Raw genomic sequence first — 19,959 nt, forward strand, 5'->3', positions numbered from 1 at the left:
ATTTTACCCCCCCCCCCAAAACCGAATTACCCCACCCCAAAATAAAAAGCTTGGACGCCCCTGCACATGTCCACCCATAATTTCATAATAGAATTTAAGAAATGACAGTACTGAAGGGTATTAAAAAGTGATGAAGAATAAAACCTTGAAGTTTTTGTTCAAAAGTTATATTATCAGGAAAATGATATCTCTTGACGCTTACAGGAGTATTAATAGATCTATTAGTCCAATTCTAGGTTCGTAAATTTCCTTCCATATTTCCACCTAACCAAACACCTCCAATACCATTATAGTCCATAACATTAGACTCATATAATTTATAATACAAAATAGCTTGATGTCTGTCCGTCCCTTGAGATCTCAGTAAGCTCTGAGCCAATTGGATTCTACTCTTCAGGGAATATACCTACTGGTCCTGTGGTGGTTTTATGCTATTTTCTTGGGGGGTGGAACACCCCCTCTCCCAAAAAAACCTTTATTTTTTTAGGCAGTTAATTTAAAATTAGTGGTTGCAGTAGCATGGTACTTATTTTTATAGATTACCAAGCCCCTAGATGGTAGGGGCGAAGTCGCTAGTGTAACTTATAATGTAAGACTCAAATAAAAAAATAATTTTTTTAAATGACAAAACGACAAAACTTATTGGCATCTAATACTAATAATACAATATATAACTTTCATAAAAAGTATCATCTACACAATAAAATTTTATCAATACATTTTTTAAAAATCCCCATAAAATTCTTTTAGAGCTATGATAGCTCCCAAAATTTAAAGTGCTGAGATTCTTTTGTCTGATTTTCTTTCTATCCTTGCACAAAATGATTAAATCAGGCCAGGAAGTTTGTTCAACTTTAAACCTAAATCAATTAAATTATTAATTTAACCCTTTTAAATCTTGGGCGAAGGGGAGGGGAACAAATTAAAAGTGCACTTTTCGGGTTAGGCAAATAAAATACATTGGTGTTTTTATAGAGACCTCTTCATCAAATAAAAATAAACATATTTCTAACCCTGCGGGGCTTTATTCCTATGGGATACCATATAGTCCCTTTGGGTTTCTTACCTTTACTTATTCTAACTAAAACTAAGATAAGCATAGAAATAATGTTTAATTGGTCCATAATAGATATGAGTTTGAGGAAAACTCCAATAAATGGATCTGATTGTTTGCAGAGGGGGGGGGGGGACATTAGACTTTATATTACTACACTAGTCCCCAAAGTTTTTTAATGAAGTTTTCTTATCCAGCGTCTTAACAACTTTGGGGACTTTCATAGAATTTTTATTGGTTGGTTCATGAAGTTGAGTGTCCAAACGTTTTAACCACTATTTGTAATCTACAGAAATGTTAATTTTGTATATCGTCCTTTAGAATGTACATCAATTTATCGGCCATTGTCTTATCCCTTTAGATCCCTGGATTGTTTGATATTAAAAGCTCAAATAGGATCCAAGATAATTAAAGCGAGGGGGGGTGGGGGGGAGGAGAGAAGATCTAAAAGTCCAAATTTTAAGGGTTAAACAAAACTGAGAAGAAAGCATGAAATGGATAAATAGATAATGAGTACTTAAAATGGTGTCATATAATTGCCGCACAATAATCTACTAACAAAAATATTATCACTCAGGGATCTTAAGCGTAACACAATGGATATCTCTAATGATGACAAACAAAATTACCCGTTCTCACTACTTTGAAACTGGCCAAACTAATATGATAACGTACTTATAAAACATTGGGTGCCATTAATAGGTATAGGTATAAGTAGATGTATAATAATAATGACAACTACCTGGCCCAAGTGGTGGAGACCCTTTCAATCTGCTAAAAAAATACCTTCTGTTCTTTTGTACGTTCCGGCTGTGTTTACATTTTCGACTCTGATTTCATAGACTCAATACAAAATCGGGACAGGTTCCCGCCCTGTGGGCAGAGTTACATTTAGCTTATGCACCATCTATTCTTTTAATTTGATTTGTAGACTGTATTGATTTTTGCTCAGGTGATAACAAAGCTATATAATATTGAAAATTTAATGATTATAGCTTTTCCTGTTAATAAAAATTTGCTTTTTTAAGCTTAGCAATTTTACAAATCTTTGTTATATTGATTTGTGCGGATTTTAAATTGTACTTGTTGCAGAAAGGAAGGTACACCAGTTGGATAAATGTTAATCGGAGCAAATTTTAATTTGTCTGACATTAAGCAGGGAGGGGACAACGACAAATTAAATTGGAATTCATTCAATTCTTTATCTAAATAGTTAATCCTAGCCAAAACAGAATGGGTACTCTTGGGTTTTAAGAGAGATTAATTTAATGACAATTGTTCCATCCCTGCATCAAAAGACATCAAATGATTTCACTTATTTATATTTTTACTAGCAATTCTTTTCTATAATTAATAGTTTTTCCAGTATAGCTTTGAAACTAATTGATATCTGCTGGATTAGAACCGGCTCTCAGCCATACAGAAAATCATGTATAGTATCGTATTACATAAAATTTGTCCACGAACATTTAAATTAAAAGAGTAATACCAGTTTTGTTAACCCGTGCCTTTAGACTCTCGGGGCTAACAAAACTATTTTGAATCTTTTTTATTTCAATATCGGCGGAAAGCTGTCTGTTATGCGAAGCGATTAATAGCTATTCTTAGTAATTAGGACAAAGCTCAAATTGTGTTAAAATTGTGTCAAAAAATGATCCATGTGACGTAATAAAAATGAGGGATAATCTATCTATTTTTTAGAGATTTTCTTTCCCACTTCTTCTCTCATCTCCCTCATTTCGTTATGTCACGTGGATCATTTTTGACACAATTTTAACACAATTTGGGCATTGTCAGTAATTAAAGGACAGTGTCCCGAACACTGTAGGTTAAAAACAGATTAGATGAGCCAAGCAACTACTAGCCCTGTAGGGCTAGGGCCCCGCTTGATTAGAGCTCTCTACAGGGGCTTAAAAATTTTGGATATGGAGGGGGGGGGGGGGGTGTTATCGGTGGTCAAGATACAAATTTTAAATGTAAAATATAAAAAATGAGGGAGGGGGAGTATCATTTATTCCCAATAGCAAACCTTCAATGGGATGGAGTAAATGTTTGGCATCACAAAAAGCCTAAATCGTACCCAGACAATAGATTATCCCAGACTTTTCTAAACTTTAGATCTTTGAAACATTCATACATACAAACTTCATAATACTAAATAGTATATTAGATGTTTAAATGCCTATTTTGTTTATATAATCTTGAAAAATATCATTCTTGTTATCATTATATGTAAATAGGTTTCATGTAGCTCTCTAATCTAAAACCTGTACATCACGCATATTTTTAGTAGCAAAGCTACATATAATTTATTTTGTCTGCCCGTCAGTTAGTCCGGAACGCTAAGAAGGGAAATCTTATTTTGTCGGCTGTTTACTGAAATATTTAGTAAAGATTCCAATGACATATGCCTATATATTCTGTGCTTTATCTTGTCGGCCATGCTAAAAAGAATGAATCTTTATCTTTAAAAGTACGTGATTTTCTTTGAGTTTTTTCTTTGTTATGGCAACTAAACATCTGTTCTATAACTCACTTTGTCCATTCTCTGATTTTTTTTGTGCTTTGCTACTTATGGATGTTGTCAAAGCTCCAAGGATATTCTTTAACAAGGCACATTCGGGCAAATCAACCAAAAAAGAGATTTAATTATGTAGTACCCTTAAATTTCATCTCACAAAAATTTCATTTCATACTTTTTTGTAGGTAATTTAACAACAAACAAATTTGCTTTTATGTTTTTTTCTGTCATTTGAAAGGAACATGGAGATAAAGGTCATTTTATGAAGGTAGATAGAAAATTACCAGATTAACCCCTCCCGAAAATAGCCCCCCCCCCTTACCCTATCTATCTATCTATCCATCAATCTATCCATCTATCTATCCATCTATCTATCCATCTATCTATCCATCTATCTATCCATCTATCTATCCATCTATCTATCCATCTATCTATCCATCTATCTATCCATCTATCTATCCATCTATCTATCCATCTATCTATACATCAACTATCAATTTATCCATCCATCAATCTATCCCTCTATCTATCCATCCATCTATCCATCTGTCTATCCATTTACTTATCCATCTATCTATCCATATATCTATTCATCTACCTATCCATCTATCTATCTATCCATCAACTATCTTGAATTTCGTGTTTAAAATGTCTAATTAGGGGTTTTGGTTATCAGAGCAATATGAGAATTTTTAGTAGCGCAGCTACCCTATCACTAGCTTTTTGGGCCCTTTAAAGTGTAACTATGTCAATTGTAGTCCGATTTTAGTGTTCAAAGTGTCAAATTTGGGATCATGGAATTCATTTCAGTAGGAGGGGAGAGGATGGTGTAAATGGGGGTGGATGGGGATCCTTATTTTAGCAAGCTACAAGTTTCACTTTATTTTTATGTTTAATAAATCCATTATAAATGTGGGCATGATTAACATAAATTTTTATTGACTAATATCTATATTTATAATGATATTATAATTCTTGTTTACTGTTTATATGTATGTATACTAGCGGCTTTGCCCCTAGCCTCAAGGGGACTTGCCCCAAGAGGTAATTAAACAAGGATGACAACATCCATGAAAGAAGCGAAGCTCTGAAATGGAAGGACAAAGGAACATTAACACTTGTGAAGTGTCAGAACTGAATATTAATGCATGTCTATACAAAATTGTAATTAAAACTGATCAAATACATGTTACTGTTTAAGGACATACTGACTTTTCAGGACTTGATTATAGAGATGCTTCGCTTATAACATTACACCTTATTGAAATAGGAAGCAGTATTCAAAAAATCAGATGAATAGGATATTTTTAACATTCAAAACCATTATTTGTTGTCAAAAAAGTAAAAATCAGCTTGTTATAAATGGATGTACGGACTTTCTGGTAACGGATATAGAGTTGCTGTGCTTTCTAAGTCGTACCTAACTGTTGTAGAAATCAGCATGAAAAGTTTGAGATCGATAGGACAATTCTAGCCTTTTTTAAGTTAAGTAAAAGAGCTAACTGTACCAGACGTATGGACGGACCGACCCTAATTATAGAAATATGAAAAAATTGAGGGGGATTTTTATTTTTGAAAAAGAGCTTTAAACAACCACAGGACCAGTAGATATATTCCCTGAAGAGTAGAATTCAATCGGTTTAGTGGTAAGCGAGATCTTAAGGGATGGGCGGACAGACAAACAGACATCAAGCTACTTTGTATTATATATTAACACCTATAGGGACCTAAGGAACAAAACAATAACCGATGTACATCCCCAATATTGATACATGTTTAATAAATACATATTTAATGAATTATATTACAAAATTATTTGTCTGTAGATGACAATTAGTGGTTGAAAAGTTTTGACACTCATCTTAATGAACCAACCAATAAAAAATCAATTAAATTTCCTGAAGTTCTTATGCTAACGAATATAAAAACGTTATTATAAAACTTTGAAGTTTGGGGACTAGTGTAATTAACTGTCCCCTCCCTTTCTAAATAAAACTGCTGACGTTAAACATGAATACCATGTACTACATAATTTAAAAACAAAGCATTACCAATAGACAGACAGATAGACTACTTGCTAATTCCAATTTAGAATGATTATAAGAACCTCACGTTATTTACATATTAACTTTACCTTTCCGCAGTGAGGTGGGATACATTGGGCTGTTTATAACACTAGTCCCCAAAGTTTTATAGTTGTGTGTTCAAACGTTTTAACTACTAACTTTAATCTACACAAGGGGTAATTTTGTGTATTATCATTGGGGATGTACAACAATTTATTGACCTTTGTCTTATCTCTTTAGATCCCTGATATTTGTAATAATCTATAGAAACGATTATTTAGTTACATTAAAACATCAAACATAACGAGGTTTAGATTTAGGTTTAGCCCTCCCCCCTCTCCTCCCCATCATTTAGTGCAATAGAACTTGAAAATATTTATTATTAACTTTAATTCTAAGTCAGAATAAATATTTCCCAATATGTCTATGTTTTTGTGTCTTTTATTTATTTGAATTATATCTTAAGTTTTGACTTTAAAAGCGCATTTAAACGCTTTTTCTTACAAACTTTTTGTGCACCGACGTTCAGAAAACGGGCTAAAAAGCCCTACGGAGGCGCGGAGGGGTAAATGAAACCAGTTTTTTAGCCGGCGACACCCGGCGAAAACATGTTTCCTCTTACTGTCTACTTAAATGTTGATTAAAAAACAAACAAAAAAAAACTAAAATCTTGACTTCAACTAGAATTATTATTATTAAGGACTAATTTCTTCAATTTGTGTTTTTTTCTTTTATACTGTCAAAATATATGTAATGCATGACTCATCAGAAGTTATTTTGTCTATTTACGTTAATTCTAAGAGATTTTATAATACTTTTAAAATTGTTGGAGAAAAACAAAAAGTATGCCTTTTTCTGTAAGAAAATTTTTGCATTTCTTGACTTCCATGCATTAGAATGCTTACTTAAAAAGCGTATTTTTACGATTCCTTTGAAATCTGATGTACATTGGCTATGATAATAGAATGTTTAAAACTTGATTTGGGGGTGGTGAATTGAATCCCCTTGTTGCCCCTATGTGAAGGGTTGTAACTCCCCCAAACTTTCCTAAAGCTTTATTATTATGGAGTGCCTAATAGCAAAGTATTTATTATGTCTTGGATCTTACATCATATTATCATGTACTCTAATAAAATGAAACTATTAGCTTGCTAAAATAATAATCCCCACATACATGACCTTTACCCCATCCCCTCCCCTTCTACTGAACATTTTTACTTGATTCAAAATTGATGTGCAAATCTTAAGTTAGATTGATCATGTGCACACACACAGATAGGTACACACCACATACACATGCACACACACACACACACACACACACACAGGTTAATGTGCTCTAAAAAGTTTTAATTGGCCAATATGAAGATATTTAGCAGGACATGTCCGATTTTATCTACATGTTGATACATTGTAACCAAAAAATGTGGATTTTTTCATAATTTCAAATTGCATAATTTAGCACCAAAGGCTCTCTTAAAAGTCAAAATTCAATTATTTTTTGTCAAGTGTGGCTACAACACCGATAAATATCCGCTTGATTAGAACTGGTTGATCATATTATTATTACAGACAATCTTCCACGAATATTAAAATAACTATCATACAATTATTATTAGTTTTGTTAGCCCGGGCCTGCGCACACTTGAAGCAAACAAAACTGGTTTTAACCTTAAAATTTTTAAAAGCGAAGCTTTTCTATAATTAGGGTCGGTCCGTCCGTACGTCCGTCCGTCCGTAACGGAGCTTTTTTCGTTAATTTAGGCATGTTAGAATTGTCCTATCGATTTCAAACTTTGCATGGTGATTCCTTTAGTAGTTAGGTACGATTAAGAAAGCGTAGCAACTCTATAATCCTTACCAGAATGTCCGTACGTCCATTTTAAACATGTCGATTTTTTTACTTTTTTAACAACAAATTTTCATGTGATCTCATCAGCCGATTGATTTGATTTTTGGTATATTAATTCCTGGGACAACAAAGTATACTATTATAAGCGAAGCAACTCTGTAATCAAGTCCTAAAAATGTAAGTATGTTCATAAACATTATCTTGTATCAAGCAGTTTTTTAACAAATTTACTTACAATTTTGGTTCGACTCTTATACATTTATATTTTGATTATTCAGTTCTGACACTATACTAATGTCCGTTTGTCCTACCGTTTCAGTGCTTCGCTTTTATGGATGTTGTCATCCTTGTTCATTTTAATATTAGTCACATTAATATATATATCCAATTTGTTATTATAGATTTGTTTATTTTTCTACAGTTTGTGGAAGTAATTTTTGATTGACAGAATATTAAAGCTACTCTAAAGCTATTAATACTAAAGGCAATAAAAGATTTGATGATGTGTTGCGTTGATTTTGTAGAAGGTGCAATGTATCAAAAATAAGGATAAAAATATTTTTTAACCTTTAACTCTTAATAATTGGATTCTTTGGATATTCCCAAAAATTTATTTGGGTCTTAAAATACTGTTTTGATGAAGCTACATAAATTTGGTATTCATGGCAAAATGCATCATTGCATTGGTTTAAATTATATTTAACATATGGATTCAATTTGTTGAATTTGTCTCTTTTAAATAATGGTCCGTTAGATGTAGAAAGTGGAGTGCCTGAAGGTAGCGTATTAGGTCTTTTTTTTATTTATTACATTTTTTAACGACTTACCTAAAACAGCTGCTTATCTATGTTCAGTGACTTTTATTGTGAATTCTCACCACACTATCAATCATTACCTGGAAAGTCATTTTGCCTGTTGGTTCATAAGAAATATGATTTTCTCAGTTGATTTTAAAGATAGATTTCAGATATTGAATGTTCCCATGAGCAACAAACAACAACCTTACTTACATCTCTAAAGATTCCCAGCACTGAGTTATTAGCATCTAAGCTTAGCATTTATTTAGTGGTTCATTTGCAATTTATTATTTTTAAGAGCTTTGCTACTTATAAAAATTTACATTCTTGTTAAAACCCATCTATGTAAATTCTTGAAGCTTTGCAAAATTCAGGATCTCTATGTAAGGAAAATTGCTTTTGGGGACGACACAATGATTCAGCATTATTGATCTTGTCGTAATCAGGGTTAAAGTGATAGGACAATGGGTGGAAAAATAATTTTTCCCCAACTCAAATATGAAAGAGTTAAGGTTATTTTTTCTCTTCCTACCTGGTTCATTCTCAGAATTAATGGATTAATTAATGAATCGAGAATTATTTTAAACTACTAATAAACTGAAGAAAAATTGATAAAGGTATAAAACCTTTGAAGATATTTACAGGTGTATGAAGGGGGGGGGGATAAGAGCACATATTTTTGAAAATCTGATATCTACGCCCATTTGTGTAGTAAAATAACAATAAACTACAACCCAGTTAAAGCATGTATATCTTTTTGAGCAAAATAATTTGATTGTTTTGTTAACCAATACTTTTACCATGGTTTATTTTGCATTAATATGAGTGTAACTATGCTAAAAGGATATGTATTATGTATGTATTAAAATTGAGGCCTTTTTTGCGTGCTTACCCAATTTAATGAACACTGTGCTAGATATCATAAAAAGTTGAAAGATAAATAAGCAACTAAAGAAAAAAACTAAAAAAAATTTTAAAATAGGGTGTGGGTATCAGTGCTCAAGCGTCGTTTTTCGGGAAAGCCCCAACAAGAGTCTCTTCTTGATGAAACTCATTTCCTTCATTATAATAAAATTTACAATTTCTTCTCTTTTTTGACACTTATGATATTATATATTATTTTCTATAAACTGTTCTAAAAATGATTTTTATTACCCAGAACTGACATATTATTCATATAAAATCAGTAGAGAAGTAAATTTTTTACCTTTTTAGAGAGAATGTAAGAAAAATATAAAAAATATTTTTTTTAACAACCTTTCTAAGTTTGAATTTCTCCTGAGATAAAACATTTGCAATTTTATTGAGAATATGTTTCTGAAAGCACCTCTTTTTCTTACATTCAACTTTTCTTTGTCATCCAACACAATGTGAATTATTAACTAAAAAATTAGGATACAAAATCCTTTCAGAATTGATTAAGTACTCACCACTGCATAAACTTTCTAAAAATAATTAATAATTGGAGAGAAAGAAAATTAATTTCTCAGTTTGGTTTTGCCCCTCATTCACAAAAGATCTGGGATAAGACACCAAGGTAAGTGTCATTTATTTATTAAGTTTGTAGTATAACATTTTATGCCTTTTGATAAAAAAAAGGCACAGAGTTTTAACTTCTTCCACCGATTCAAATTGGCTATAATAGGTCTATAAGAACTGTTATTTTTTGTTAGTTTTTATTAATATTGGGTTGATTTTATATGTATTAACATGAAAGAAAAGTAATCTTTTTTTTGAAAAGGCAAGAGTTTTCATGAAAACTGTTCTTGTTTTATATAGCTTTTTGAAATAGTAAAGTAACATACAATTTTAATTTAATTGTGTTTACTATTTTTACTACTAGTGCATTTGACCCTAGCATCTACCGGTTCTATGTTCTAGATAATAAAAATAGCCTAAAACCATACCAGGACCTATGTAAGGCTTCCCTAAAATGTTGAACTTCAGTAATTTATTTTTACAAATGTTTTGGCTGTTTATTTAAAATAATATGATATGATTTGGGAGCCAATTTTAATTCATTTATGCTAATTTTAGTTAGGATAAGTGAGGTTCAAAAGACTTTCATAGTGTTAGTGAGTTCTCTAATATCTTCAAAGGTAAATTATCAAAATTAACAAAAGGGGAATATATGTTAATAGTTATTTCTTGCATTGTATTATAAACAGATTTCCGTGGATATAAAATGTACAATTTTAAGATTAAAACCAGTTTTTTTAGACTTGAGATGCCGAAGGCACGGGATAAAAAAACTTCTGATTTTAATCTTCTGATTGTAAATTTTATATTTGTAGAAAACTGGATATAATACGATGCTAGACATAGTTTTTTCTTATGAGACATAGTTTTTTCTTATGGATGAGAACCGGATCTAATCCACTGGATATTAATCAGTTTTAAATAAACATGAGAAAATAAGTTATTTTATGCATTTTATTTTCATTCCTAAATAATTTTAAGATGAAGATATTGTTGCTGTTCATTCTCATGCTTGGGCTTGAGGTATCCCAGGCTAAAATTCAAGTCTATAGACCATGGCCAAACAATCTTCAAATGGAAGGTAAAAAAATTCCAATATTATTGCTTCATGAAAGCAAAAATGTGAGTTAATTCCTGCACTAAGTATAATGTAATTTTGATCATAAATAAAGTTTATTTAGCATTTGAAACAATACAATAGGACTGAAAAATAAAACCTGTTTTAAAGAAAAAAAGATATTTTTCCATTTAATCAAATTCATTTAAATCAAAATATTGATACTGTTGTACCTTTATTGTTAATTTAAAGGATGGCATTTCTTCTTGGCCAAAAATCCACCAAAAGACCTCAATGATTGCGCTCATTACTTTTATGGATGCACTGACTATGAACAACCAGGTGAGTTTATTTCAAATCTCCCCTTACTTTCATCTCACAAAACTCCACTTATCTGGATGCAATGTAAACACTTTATGTATCCAATAAGTATTGAGATAGCATTTTTGGAGGTTAAGTTTATAGTTATTTGTAAAAAATGAAAATATAAATTTTGAATTGAATTGATTTATATGTTTGTTTAATACTTTCATAGGATGGCCAACAAATAATGGCACCTGTCAGAACCTGTGGGAATATTGTGAAAAGGAATAGTTTTATTAATTGTACTTGCACCTACAGTTGCTCTTTGTATTTAACTGTCATGTAAGGCATATCAAGTGTCATTTAATATAATTTATTGACATTAATTTTAAAATATGCTACCACAAAAAAAAGTATTTTTATCTAATTCAAATGTCCATTTACAAATTATACCTGGCTTTTTATAATTTAAAACTATTGCTAAAGTTTTTCAATGCAAGTCTGGGAGAAACAAAACCTTGGTTAGTTTTGAAGAAAAGTAAGTCCTTTTATCTTAAAAAATAATGCCTCATATTTAAAATTGTTAGGATTTAAAACTATTTAAAGTATAAGACTAACAGAAATAGTAAATTAATGCATAAGGCACTAAATAATATTAAATATATTTAGATTATACAATTTTCATACCAACAACCCCCACAACATCTCCTTCAACAGTAGCAGTTACAGGTGATCATATTTAGCCCCATTGTTTTCAATACAATTTGTATTTTGACTGTAAAATTGTAAATTTTTTGTTACTTAACCTCAATTTCAAAATATTTGTATTTTAGTGCAATGTGAAGAAGGATGGACTGCAAATTCTAAAACAGGTATAAAAAATAGAAACAATAAAAGCAGTTTTAAGAAATAGGTAAAAATAGAAATGATAAAAGCAGTTTTAAGAAATAGGTATAAACATAAAATAACATTTACATTTTCAAAGGATATTGTTACAAAGTCATGGAAGAGAGGACTAACTGGAACACTGCCAAAAGAAACTGTGAAAATAAAAGTGCTGAAATAACCTATATTAGCACACGCAGTGAGAATGATTTTATTAAAGGTTGGTGTATTATACTCACTTAATTAATCATGCATCCCATTATATAAAGTAGTAAGGTGTTTTTTATCTGAAGCTAAGGGTTTCAATAACTACTGAACTGATTGAGTTCCCCTTTTAAGGGAAGATTCACATAGGTTATGGAATGTTTTTAGGCTATTTTATTACCTTAGAATTAAGCCTTTGGGTGATTTGAGGTGATTGCTCCCCTAAATATAGAGCCCATAGATGCTAGTGGCGAATCTTTTAGTTAATAATATTTGGTATTGAAAGTTTGTTTGCTTTTAGATCTGATAAGAAGCAGTAATGAAGAAGTTGGATTCTGGCTTGGGGGTAGTGACTTTAGATCAGAAAACTCTTGGGTATGGATAGATGAAACTCCAGGTACATCTACAACATTAATTTTGTTATATATCATTTTATCCACAACGTTAATGTTATTACATATTATTTAATCTAATTAATTTCATGTGAAAATTTAGATGCACTAATTTTGATTGTTTAGTTGAGTTTTCTGATTGGCAAAGTGGACAACCAGATAACTTGAATGACAATCAAGACTGCATGGTAAAATTTTTAAATTTGATAGTGATGCATTCAAACTAACCTACTAATGTGATAACTTGCATATTTTGTATGAGAGAAAAACATCTTCTATTTCAATCTTCAAACCAAAATGATGTTAGAAAAAAGACAATTGCTGGTATTTCAGACATATCAAATAGTCTTTTTTCAGGTCCTGAGCCAATCAGATCTAAAATGGCATGATGAAACTTGCACTGACTGGAAAGATCTCCCCACTATTTGTAAAAAACTAGGTGAGTTTTATATACTCTAGCATTTTGCATTACTTTTTAGATATTGTACCCAATACTCCTATAATTTTAGTAGAATTTATAATTACTTTGCTAAATATGACTCTGTAATGTTTGACTTATAGTAAAGCTTTAGCAGAAAAGTTAGATTTTGGTAAAACAGATGTAGGTCAAATTTGCCCCTCCTTGCTATGAAACAAAAAATAAGAGAAGAAAACAAGAATATACCAACATTTTTTGAGCAACTCCTTCTCTTCTTGGATCTGACTTTGATCAAAGCTAGTTTGGATTACTTATAAAAGATATATGTAGAATTTGTAATATCAGAATTTGTTTTATGCAGGTGAGAAAATTACATCAGGATCCTTGGGTAGATGTGAAAATGGATGGACTGAACATGCAGAAGCAGGTAAAAATTACAACCTTTAATTTTTAAATTAAAGAGAAGTTTCTACAGTTAAAGTTATAACATTGTGAAAAATATTCATTTTGAACCAAATTGGTAACTAAATCTGTATGGTGTCATAAACATATTTATGTCCTAATATATTACTTAAAGTCAGACATATGATTTTGGGGGAAAAAAAGGAAGGAATAGTTTGCTATTTCTTTGTAGATGTTAAGTAAGAATGAGTGTTAAGGGTGTTAATGAGTTGGTAAGGGGGGGGGGGTGATGAGTACCATAGTAAATAGTAAGAATAAATCATTCAAATATATTATTTATTATATTATATATCTCTAATCAAATTTTCATATATTTAGGAACATGTTACAAAGTATTGACAAATGCAACAAATTGGTATGTCGCCAATTCAAGTTGTAAATCTGAAGGTGCTGAACTTTCATCTGTACGATCAATTCAGGAATGGAACTTTGTTAAAGGTTGGTAAAATTTTCAAATTACAGTTAAAATTTTTATTTTTTATTTTAGGTTATATTGATATACTTTAATATTAAACAGAATTTGTAATGATTAAACCTCTGTAAAACAACAGAAATTAAATCAACATATCTTGAACTAAGCAAATAGATGGTTCTTATCAAGTTAATGGTTTGACTTTCAGCTTTTTTTGAAACTATCTCATCTTAAAGTAATTGCCTTTAATAACTAAACATAAAACACATCTGAAAACGAATCATGGTTTAAGTTTTGTATTTGTTACTTAACGGTAGGTGGTGAAAGATTCCTGAATAAAATAAATTGTTAGTATTGATAAATAATATGATATAAAAGATAGATTGTTGCTTTATTTTCAAAGCAAATATGATTGGATATTGGTTTTGCATTCTTATCTCACAGTGTACTTATTGATTAGTAAAGGAGTACATTACACATAATTCTATCTACCTTGTTTCAATTTAGATTTTCTGAAACAAAGTAATTATAATGCTGACAAAGTTTGGCTGGGTGGAAATGATGCCAAAGTAGAAGGCATCTGGGAGTGGACAGATGGATCTGCAGGTAGAGTCATTCTCAATATGTTAGATTATTATTTTGAATTGATCATATGTATTGTACAAATTGATAATTACATAATCTTTTAGCAAGTATCCTTGATTGGAATCAAGAAAATCCAAGGCAGCCAAATAATGATGGTGACTGTCTCAGGGTAATAATTTTCTAGAATTCTAATGTTATTTTAATGTGAATTTTTTCTATAACTTCTTTATGAAGTAACAACTTCGGTAACTTAATGGTAAAGAAAATCCATTTTCCATGCTGACGTTGACAGCATTCTCATCCTTGAAAATTTTGGAGATTTTCTTTTGTTAACAAGAATGATAGCAGTATAAACATAAAAATTTTATACATAAGACTTTGAAGTGATATCTCTTATTTAATCAAAATGTAATCCATTAATATACTTTGGAAATTTGTCATACATCAAATTTGAATTTTTAAGGTGGGCCTGTAACTAATTTAAAAACTAATCAAATAACAATTAAATAAAGTGAATATATTTGATAATTTTCTTAAAAGATTCTTTTTTATCCAATCAGCAGAATAGCTTCTATTGTATCATAAATTAATGTACTTGTAATTTTTAGGCTGGTGATAACCCAGTAACAATGTGGGATGGAGATTGTTTTAATTCCTTCCCTGCCCTTTGTAAGAAACAAGGTTGGAACCTATCATCCTATTATTTATAGTTATAAGGTTCTTTGTCATTAGCTTAAGATTTTTTATAACTAATAAACCTTATGAGTTCTCATTTTCAAGAAACCTTGACATAGGTCCCAGGATGGTTTTAGGCTATTTAATTTTTAGTTTAGATCTTAAATAGATTTAGGCTATGTTTATCCACTTTTGCTACCCCTTGGAATGCAGTGCCCCTAGATGCAAGGGTCGCAGCTACATTATATTTAAATTCATAACTAAACTTGGCTCTTAACTTCTTTTACTCAACACAGAAAATTGAAAAGAAATCTGAATGACTATAATTGTAAATGAGTTAAAATTAAAACTTCTTCTCATTACAGCAATTGTTTCTACTACAACAACAACTACAACAACAACTACTACAACAACTACTACAACTACTTCTACAACAACCGCAACTACTACTACAACTACTCCATGTAAGAAACAAATTTTATTACAAAGATCATTTTAAATTTTCAGACAATTTTAAAGGCTTATTACTGGAATAGGTATATATAACAAAACCTTAACAAAATAGTAATTTGAAAATATTTATGTATTTAAACTTACTTAAAATGTAACAATCATTTTGATAAAAGTGTAAAGACAAGTGTAATTTGATTTTAAATTTATGTTTAGTATGTAGAGATGGATGGGTAGGAGATTATTCTACAGGTTATATATTTACTATTAATTATTTAAAATCCCAATTTATAAGAAAAAATTTGTATAATTAATAATAAAAGTAACACATTTTTACACCCTTTACAAATAAATTGTGTGAAGAAGTGTATTTTTTTCAGGATCTTGTTACAAAGTAATTCCAAATATTGTGACATGGGATCTTGCTAGCAGCAATTGTTTTGTCCAAGGAGCTGAATTGGCTTCCATTCGCTCACAAGAGGAACAAGAATTTGTTAAAGGTAAACATTAAAAACATTCAAAAGGTGGGGAGATTTGAAATGACAGTTGCTTTAAATAGGTATAATATGGAACTGTTAAGAATCGGCGGCGAAACCGCTGCTCCAGCCGAAAACTGCTGTTTCCCGCTGATTTTTTTTCGCCTTTTCTCGCCAAATGCAAATATAAGGAACGACAGGAACGTGGAAGGCTGCTAATACAGGAGAAGAAAAGTGGGGTTTTACTAGAAGTATGATGCCGTTCAATATATTTGCACTTGACACTTATTGACATGTTTGAAATATTTCAAGTGTCAAGAGAAAATATAAGGGAAATTTTTATGAGAAAAAAATTATCTCAGATGATTGAAAATTGTCTAATTTGGCGAGAAAAGGCAAAAATAAATAAAAGGTGGTTTTTGGCGGGAGCAGCGATTCCACCGCCGTTTCTTCACAGTTCCATATTGTACCTCCATAAAGCAACTGCCATGTCAAATCTCAGAGCTGTAACTCTCTATTTAGTTTTACTCCTTTGACTGTTAGTTTTGAATATTATTTTGAAACAGAAAAGTCACCTAAGCTCCCTTTTGTCAATTTAAAATTTTTAAAAATATTTCTGATTTGATTTCATGTTGTTATTAAGATCTGCTATCCAATGAAAATCTTAATAAGACTGATTGGGCTTGGTTGGGTGCAACTGATAAAGAAGTGAAAGGCACCTGGAGTTGGAAAGATGCTACTATAGGTATTATATATATAACTATCGGCTACGCCCCCAGATGCCTCTAGTGGCACTTTAAATGTTTGTTTTTTATTTCAAATATCTAATTTGAGAATTAATTGTCTATATCGCGTTCAAGTCTCTACGCAAAAAATTGTTTGTGATATTTGTGTGATTTCTCTTGGGAAGGAGGTGGTACCCTCCCCCAAAATAGTTATAAACCTTCCCGGGACCTATGAGAAGCTACCCTGTTAAAGAGAACCTGATTGGTTCAGCGGATATGGAGATTCTTCGGTACAAACACACAGACAAACTGACCTCTTGTTACTTTATTATAAGGAAAGTTTTGATATTCTTATCTATAAACCCTTTTAGTGCACTGTAAATAATATTAAAAATCTAGCAACTTTACCTCTTATTTCTAAATTTATTTTAGATGGAAACTTTTTTTCTCATCTGTGGAACTTATCAAGTTTGAGTTTAGTTGTTTATAAGCTTTATAGTTCTCTTCCTTATCATAATGGTTAAGTTAAACTTTATTTTCAGCTACATTTACCAATTGGGCCAGTGGACAGCCTGATAATGTGGGTGGAAATGAAGACTGTCTTGCTGTAAGAAACTTTTTTTTATGCTTACTTAATATCTTTAAAATTAAATGCCTTATCTAAGACATTTTACCTATAACATGATGATTATTATTGAAAGTAGGATAAATGAGTATGAGTAATATTCCAAAATCATCTAATAGAAATAATGTTTCTCCTTTGTTGAGAAGTAAGATTTTTTTTGTATAAATATACCTATTCAATCTATATTGGCATTTTTACTTTCAGGTTTCTAAAGTTGATGGTTGGTTATGGACTGATATGCAATGTAATAGTGAGTTCTACCCTGTATGTAAGATTCCAGGTATAATACATTTTTTATGTTTTTAATGATTCATAACATGTTAAATAGTTAAAAATTTGTTCCGCCTGAGAATATGTCCTTAAAATTTTTGACTCTTAGCAATGTTGTGGTGCAATTTGGTAAAAATTAATATTTCAAAGCTTTTACATGAGCAAAAATGTTTTTGATGTAGATTCTATAAAAACTGTAAGATTTTATCATCTTTTTAAATGTTTGTATTTCACAAAACAAAAAATAACATTCCCATATAAACAACCCCTTAAATAGTGGATGTAAATATTCATTTATTTCCCTGGTATCTCATTTATATCCCTGGTATGATTTTAGAAGATTTTTAATTTTTTTGGAAGATTTTATAATTTTTATTAATTACTAAAAGAAAGAAAATAGGGATATAAATGATCATAGCCGGGAAATAAATGAAAATTAAAAACCAAAATTAAACCACATTTTAGCATAAAAAATGAGTTTTTTGTTTAAATGAGAATGATATTCCTGTCCAGTTTTTTGTTTAGGAATGAATATCGTGAATAAATGATGACCTATCGGTCCATCATTTATTCCCTCGGGTAAGAAATATTCATTCCTAAACAAAAAACTAGACAGGAATACCCCATTCCTAAACAAATATTATTTTTGAAATTAAGATACCTATTAAAATAAGACTCTAAAATTTTAAACCTATTAAATTAAACTTTTGTATGATTATTTTCCAAATATTCCAGGTAAATCTCTGGATCTAACAGGTTGAATCCGTTGGTCAGATGTTGAACATAATTTTGGTGACACAGCCAATAAGCTTCAACTTATGTTTTGTGTTTTTGATCTTTTGTTATTTTTACAAAAATAAAATAAATTGTAAATAATGTTGGTGATGGGTTAATGTGGGTATTAATGGGTAAAATCCCCCAAACTGACTAGTGAACCACCAAACACCCCTGCCCCTTAAAAATTTAAATTGCGTGCTCATATCCTGATCCTCGATCTTAACCTACCTAATCTAAAATTAGTTTTTTTTTCTTTATAAACTTAGTTTTTGGTTCACTGTGTCAGATTATATGGTATTACCCATTATTTATTTAGTTTTGTTCTATTTTCATGTTTTATCTAAATTGTAATTGTTGTTAGAGTAAATTTTGGTAAAAATGTATTTTTTTTGTCTTATATGAAATTTGTTTATCATTCAAAATATATTTGTTTTTGGTATTTCATGATTTTTTCTCTCATTCTCAGTCTGTTTATATATTTTTTTATGAGATATAATCAATGAATCATGCTTTGTCTGCTCTAAACAAAAGTGTCTTCTTCTACCCAAAAGTTGAAGAATAAGCAAGTAAAAAGGGCATGAGCTATATGTTACTCTACCCCCAGAGCAGGGATCCTATCTCGATTTTGTATTGGGTCTTTGAAATAAGCTAATAATAGCATCGGAAATATAAACACAGCCGAGTCCCTGCAAACGAACAGCAAGGATTTTGCTAGCAGACGATAATGGTCTTCACCACTTGGGCTAGGTAGCTGTCTGGATTGTACATCTAAGCTTATACATTTATTTATTGAAAAGTAGGGTTGGGCCGGATATCCGGTCGGATACTGGATATTATTAAAACTATCCGGTTACATGATATCCGGCAGATTTTTGACGCCGGATATCCGCTTATCCGGCCGGATATCCGGTAATTTGCCGGATTTCGAACGTTGGCCAGATATCCGACCCAACCCTATTGAAAAGCCACTTTATACAGCCGTCACACTCGCAAAGCATTATTATCATCTGTCTGTAAAAGATAGACGGCTAAAAGTTGGTTACAACTTTACTTTTAAAATCTGGTAAATGATATGTAACAGAGAATTTTACGGCTCCGAGATGCCCGCAGACTTAGCAGAGCAATCCAAATAATATTTTTTGGAATTCAAAAAAGCTTTTTAAATATCCAATAATTGAAGAGACGAGTATTAAAAGTCTATACGTGTTTTTCAGCTGTCGTTGGGGGGCAACAAATTGTAAAATTGACGACCTCTACATTTGCCCCCCAAATATTATATTAGATTTATTTGGCTTGTTGGTTATACCTTAGTCCTGAGAAATATCATCTTTCAGAGCCAACTCCAAAGAAGATTTAAGAACCATTGTGTGTGGCCAATACTTTGGAAGGAAGAGATGACTGGTTGCGATGATGATGAATGATTTTAAAATGTTGATTCTTATGACAATTAAGCAGCGTGTAATACCACAGAATC

The 19,959-nt window shown here is 31.0% G+C and overlaps 1 protein-coding gene across 3 annotated transcripts; it reads left to right on the forward strand.

Moving 5' to 3' along the window:
* Positions 1 to 9,707: 9,707 nt before the first annotated feature.
* LOC145334418 (C-type mannose receptor 2-like) lies at positions 9,708 to 18,924 on the forward strand. 3 transcript variants are annotated; one of them, XM_080179870.1, is made up of 24 exons: positions 9,708 to 9,827; positions 10,328 to 10,389; positions 10,751 to 10,850; positions 11,079 to 11,168; positions 11,362 to 11,410; positions 11,612 to 11,667; positions 11,799 to 11,858; positions 11,963 to 12,001; positions 12,115 to 12,234; positions 12,520 to 12,615; positions 12,737 to 12,798; positions 12,968 to 13,049; positions 13,390 to 13,455; positions 13,809 to 13,928; positions 14,410 to 14,508; positions 14,592 to 14,656; positions 15,096 to 15,168; positions 15,528 to 15,626; positions 15,829 to 15,864; positions 15,993 to 16,112; positions 16,732 to 16,833; positions 17,356 to 17,420; positions 17,643 to 17,718; positions 18,444 to 18,924. In XM_080179870.1, exons 3-24 carry the CDS (start codon positions 10,751 to 10,753, stop codon positions 18,467 to 18,469), a joined length of 1,701 nt encoding a protein of 566 aa, XP_080035996.1. In that variant the 5' UTR covers positions 9,708 to 9,827; positions 10,328 to 10,389; the 3' UTR covers positions 18,470 to 18,924. The 3 variants fall into 3 exon arrangements, with proteins under 3 accessions (XP_080035996.1, XP_080035999.1, XP_080035997.1); XM_080179873.1 differs by having other exon boundaries at positions 13,408 to 13,455; XM_080179871.1 differs by lacking the exon at positions 10,328 to 10,389 and having other exon boundaries at positions 9,777 to 9,827.
* The last annotated feature ends 1,035 nt before the right edge of the window (positions 18,925 to 19,959 follow it).

Source organism: Acartia tonsa, chromosome 12, assembly GCF_053477335.1.
Source record: "Acartia tonsa isolate MP-2025a chromosome 12, ASM5347733v1, whole genome shotgun sequence".
Lineage (NCBI taxonomy): Eukaryota > Metazoa > Arthropoda > Copepoda > Calanoida > Acartiidae > Acartia > Acartia tonsa.

What these genes read in the sequence shown, in the direction of transcription:
- LOC145334418 (XM_080179870.1), top strand. Translation starts at nt 10,751, where the DNA reads ATGAAGATATTGTTGCTGTTCATTCTCATGCTTGGGCTTGAGGTATCC. An exon ending in AAACAATCTTCAAATGGAAG is followed by an intron (nt 10,851 to 11,078) that starts GTAAAAAAATTC and finishes GTTAATTTAAAG; the next exon opens with GATGGCATTTCTTCTTGGCC. An exon ending in TTGGAAAGATGCTACTATAG is followed by an intron (nt 16,834 to 17,355) that starts GTATTATATATA and finishes CTTTATTTTCAG; the next exon opens with CTACATTTACCAATTGGGCC.